Raw genomic sequence first — 5,000 nt, forward strand, 5'->3', positions numbered from 1 at the left:
CTGACTTTCACACTGATCACCTGCTAGATTCAGTACTCAATTGATATTTCGGTGTAAAAGAGACACAGTTTTGTTTGTTTGTTTGTTTGTTTGTTGAAAGCTGAAGTTACTGTGTGTAAACGTCAACACCTGCATATATTTAAACAGAACCTCCGCTGTCCAGAAGTCCTGCGTCTCAGTCTCCCACCACTGTGAAGCGCAAAGCCTCGGAGCAGGAGGAGAGCACGCCTGAGCTGAGTGGATCTGCCAGGAAGAGGTACGTGCACGTCTACGTCATTCAGGATTACAGGCTTCATCTTCATCAGAGTAGCATCATGTGGTGTTTAGTTCAGTCTGATGTCCAGGATCATCCTCACGTACCTTCTTTGAGTTTGCAGGCGTTCGCTGCACGACCTCCGAGCCGACACGCAGTCCCTCAGCAGCCAGTCTGCAGACGGTCAGTCGTCATCACCATCATCTCACCAACACATTTTCACCATCACAATCATCACACCACCATCACCATCATCACACCCACATCTCACCATCACCACCATCACACCAACACATTATCACCATCATCACACCATCATCTCACCAACACATTTTCACCATCACATCACTATCACCACACCAACACATTATCACCATCACCATCACACCATCACCACCATCACACCAACACATTATCACCATCATCACACCATCACCACCAACACATCACCATCATCACACCATCATCTCACCAACACATTTTCACCATCACACCATCACCATCACACCACCATCACCATCATCACACCACATCTCACCATCACAATCGTCACACCAACACATTATCACCATCATCACATCATCACCATCACCACCAACACATCATCACCATCATCACACCACCATCACACCAACACATTATCACAATCATCACACCACCATCACCACCATTACACCAACACATTATCACAATCACACCACCATCACCATCACACCATCATCTCACCATCACCATCTCTATCATCACACCATCACCACCATCACCATCATCTCACCATCATCACACCATCACATCACCACCATCAAATCGCAGATTATATCTGCTAAAACACACATCCTGTAGAGCTTCATTTATATCTGATTAAAAAGATGAATAATGATCAGACTGAATGTAATCAGATTCGACAGGAGGTCCGAGTCCTCAGGACGTGACGAGAAGCGACAGCTCACGCTGCAACGTTTCAGAGAAGACAACTCAGATCCGAGTGAAGAGGAAATCACATCGGTGATTAACATATTTCCTTCTGTGTGTGTGATTGTGAGCACGTGTGTGTGATTGTGAGCACGTGTGTGTGATTGTGAGCACGTGTGTGTGATTGTGAGCACGTGTGTGTGATTGTGAGCACGTGTGTGTGATTGTGAGCACGCGTGTGAGTGTCCATAGGACTGACGTGTTTTTTATGTTTCCTTCAGAGCTTCGAAGCAGGATGAGCGAGTACGCCGCAGGAGGAGATCTCTCCGTTTCTTCTCAATGTCAAGCAGCAGCAACGGCAGTCCTGTACGCTTGCACACACACTCGCGAACACGCACTCGCACACTCGCACATTCTCACGCACACACGCACACATCAGTCATTTACTGTGTGCAACATTGTGTTTATTTTACAGACTGAAGCAAAAGGAGATTTAGTTTGATTTCTCTTCAGTTCTCGAGCAACAGAACGAGACGTGTGTGTGTGTGTGTGTGTGTGTGTGCGTGCGAGTGATTTGTTGATTTGTAATGAATGTTTTCCTGAGCAGGCGCTCTGTGTGACACCATGCCATGATCCTGAGACGTATTTCAGCTCCTGCAAAAAATTCCACAATAATAAAGCGACTCTGAGGACCTCGGACAGCGACTCGTCCCTGAAACTCCCCTTAATACTGATTGAAGAACCAGGACGAGGTCTGGAGCTTTTATTATTATTGTTATTTGTATTGGACCTGCTGTAAAACAGAAATCGGACCCTGATATGGATCAGAATCAGATTCAGCTTCATGTTCTCTGTTGATTCCTAAAAATCTGGAGTGGGAAATCTGCAGGTTTGCTTCAGAACATCTTGTTTTTGTGTTGCAGTGGTGATCGGGAGTGAAGTGGAGGACGATCCTGACCTTCTCAACTGCAGTTTTGTGGAGAATCGTGAAGATGCATCCGGTTCAGAATGCGAGGAAACGTCACAAGGACGTCAGCAGCAGCAGGAGAGCGAGGAAGCGCATGATGACGAACACTGGGTTCTGCTCGACGGTCGAAATCCAGAAGTCATTGTGAAATATGACGTGACTCCTGAAGAAAGCCAGGGACAGGAAGTGGAATGTCCAAAGAAAGGAGATGAAGTTAAGATGGTTGAAGAGGAAACAAAGACACTTTACAAACCCAAAAAGAGGAAAAGCACATCTAAGAAGCGTTCTGGACCACGTCGCTCCATCAGCATGCCCGAGGTGGCATTAGATCCACATTCAGACGAGGTAGATGAAGTTCAGCAGGAAGTTGGAACAAGTGAGACCTTGTTTAATGATGACATGTGGTCTACGTCTGTCAGTCTGCCCCTCAAAAAATCTGGAGGAAAAGGAAAGGAAGGGCTGAGGAGGAGATACGGAACGCTTCATGAGCGGAAGAAGGAGAAAGCGCCTGATTCAGATATAAAAAAGGCAAATCCTCGGCTGTCAATGGCTGACAGGTTCAGGAGCTTCAGCACTCTGGCTTCCTTTCTCCGAACACCGGCGGTTCGTCTGCGCAGACAAGGAGCAAGACGGTTCAGCCGCTCGTTCAGCGATGAAGCCGTTCAGGAGGAACAGCAGGCCTTTCTGGAGCTAAACAACGAACTAACAGACTCTGAGGAACCCAATGAGGAACTGCTTCCAGAACATTCACCAAGACGTTCTTCTTTTTCAGAAGATCGGACTTTAATTAGTTCGTCACACAAATCAGAAGATGATGAAAATCTCCAGAGTAAAGATTGTGTGATGTCAGAAACACTAAAAGTGGAAGAATTTAACCTTGACAAGATGTTTGATCAGCAGTGTCACATCACAGAAACTCGACAGGAGCAGGAGAAAGACTTGGACTCCTACTGGGACGTGCAGTTTGGTGGCTCTACACCATCGAGCCAGCAGAGGGCGTCGTTCGATTCCCCTGCAGACTCGTGTGCTTTCACAGCGTCTGAAACCGAGCCGCTGTCTCCACAGTACCAGACGTCTCCGTGTCAGACCTTCAGCTGCCTGTCGTTTGACGGTGTGTTCTCCATCAGCAGTGTGAGTGAGAAGTGTTCCATCTCCCTTGACCTCTCACCTCCAACCTTCCAGTTCAGGCCTCAGGGCTCCAGGAGGCACTACAGAGACTCTCCACGCTGGCCTTCTCACGAAGTGCGCATGACCACGTGGAAACCTTTACCCCTCTAACACGTCTTTACCCTCTAACACGTCTTTACCCTCTAACACGTCTTTACCCTCTAACACGTCTTTACCCTCTAACGCGTCTCTCTAACGCGTCTCTCTAACGCGTCTCTCTAACGCGTCTTCACCCCTCTAATGCGTCTCCACATCTTTACCCCTCTAACGCGTCTCTCTGTGCAGAGGTTCTTTGCTTTTCTCTGCTTTTAAAATATACCTGCGTATTTATATACCACATGCTTTTTTTTCACCAAGTTATTGATTTATATTTGTGTGCTGTTTATTTTACTGTTTGCTGAATCAGTTTGTAACATTTTGTTTTGTTATTAATAAAAATGTACATGTTTTGTTTTTGTATTTTATTATAATTAATAAGTCTTAACATCTAAGTGTTTTACAACAAAAAAGATTAGAGTAACATAATCACATTAGATCAAGATGAGAATGTGCACACACACACACACACGATATAGAAATGTTATATAAACTTTATTTTTTGATTATTTAATACATTTCTTAGCCTATGACAATGTTAGTGGGTGGTTGTAATGCCACATGAAGTTGTGTGTGTGTGTGTGTGTGTGTGTGTGTGTGTGTGTGTGTGGATCCACCCACTGCTTGTGTACAAAAAAAGAGAGGGTCCCTGTCTGAACTACAGCTAAAGAATGTCCTTTAGAACACACACACACACACACACACACACACAGAAAGCAGGCTAGTGGTGTGAACAGAGTGAGTGTCAGTGTGAGGACGTGGTAAGTGAAGACACCATGGCTGAAGGAGGAGAAGGAGAAGAAGAGATTCAGTTTGTACGGACGGTGAGTAGAACCTGGATTATAGTCTGATAGATCAGAGCTCTCGCATCTCCTGCACCTTCAGGAATCTGGAGTTCAGTATTTTATAGATTCTATTGAACTTCATGCTGCTTATACTTTCATAAACAGTCCTGTGAACAGAATTGAAATTGTGTTCTTCAAGAAGTTTCTGGGTTTTGTAGAAGGTAGAAGGTTCTGGAGAAGGCAGCCTTCCCTCATGGCCTGACTTTCATACAGACCGAAGCATGTGGTGAAGTATTTCACTTTTCAGTGTAATCTTCAGCGAGTATGATGGAGAGAAAAAACAGAATGAGAATGAGGTCCAGGACAGGGTCCAGGTCTCCTGGTGGATTAGAGGTTTTTTTGGTGTAAGATATAAAGAATCCCATTTCTTCTTCTCCTTCTGTCTCATTTAAAAGAAACAAACTCAGAAACCAGGATAATGACAGCCGTCTTTCTCACAATCCTCAGAAGAGCACAGGGATGTTCTAAAGATCTTTATTGTATATGTGTATAAATATATTGTATAGAAAGTCTAAATATATCACATGCAGTCTGCTGGATCATGTGTCCTCTGCTATAGGGAGGCAGATGGGCAAGAACAGGTGTGTGGCATTGTCATCTATTTATAATAGAGTCCACACACACACACACACACACACACACACACACACCCCGGTCCATGGGCTGTGATTTATGACCCTGAAACATGAAACTCCACAGTTCAGCCTGGAATCAGTTCTGGGTGAAAAAGAAAAAGATGTTATGACCTGCATGAATGTAG

General features: G+C 45.0%; 2 protein-coding genes and 1 long non-coding RNA gene across 3 annotated transcripts in view; 2 read left to right on the forward strand and 1 right to left on the reverse strand.

The window, feature by feature from the left end:
- The window catches only part of zgc:153345 (uncharacterized protein LOC566129 homolog), a 6,085-nt gene extending 2,519 nt beyond the window's left edge, over positions 1 to 3,566 (forward strand). Inside the window, exons 8-13 of the mRNA XM_046861748.1 lie at positions 148 to 256; positions 378 to 436; positions 1,153 to 1,258; positions 1,447 to 1,531; positions 1,773 to 1,917; positions 2,089 to 3,566. Of these exons, the coding sequence (XP_046717704.1) occupies positions 148 to 256; positions 378 to 436; positions 1,153 to 1,258; positions 1,447 to 1,531; positions 1,773 to 1,917; positions 2,089 to 3,410 (1,826 nt within the window). The 3' untranslated portion in view covers positions 3,411 to 3,566. The remainder of the gene's footprint in view (positions 1 to 147; positions 257 to 377; positions 437 to 1,152; positions 1,259 to 1,446; positions 1,532 to 1,772; positions 1,918 to 2,088) is intronic.
- On the reverse strand, positions 3,403 to 3,886 carry LOC124393753. The gene is made up of 2 exons (XR_006927363.1): positions 3,560 to 3,886; positions 3,403 to 3,487 (listed from the first exon to the last, which is right to left on the reverse strand). It is a non-coding gene; the product is annotated as an uncharacterized LOC124393753 (long non-coding RNA).
- A 273-nt stretch (positions 3,887 to 4,159) lies between these two features.
- Positions 4,160 to 5,000, forward strand: part of ryr1a (ryanodine receptor 1a (skeletal)) — a 54,697-nt gene continuing 53,856 nt past the window's right edge. The window contains exon 1 of the mRNA XM_046861492.1: positions 4,160 to 4,219. Coding sequence (XP_046717448.1) covers positions 4,172 to 4,219 — 48 coding nt within the window. The 5' untranslated portion in view covers positions 4,160 to 4,171. The remainder of the gene's footprint in view (positions 4,220 to 5,000) is intronic.

The sequence above is a fragment of the Silurus meridionalis genome, chromosome 11 (assembly GCF_014805685.1).
Source record: "Silurus meridionalis isolate SWU-2019-XX chromosome 11, ASM1480568v1, whole genome shotgun sequence".
NCBI lineage: Eukaryota > Metazoa > Chordata > Actinopteri > Siluriformes > Siluridae > Silurus > Silurus meridionalis.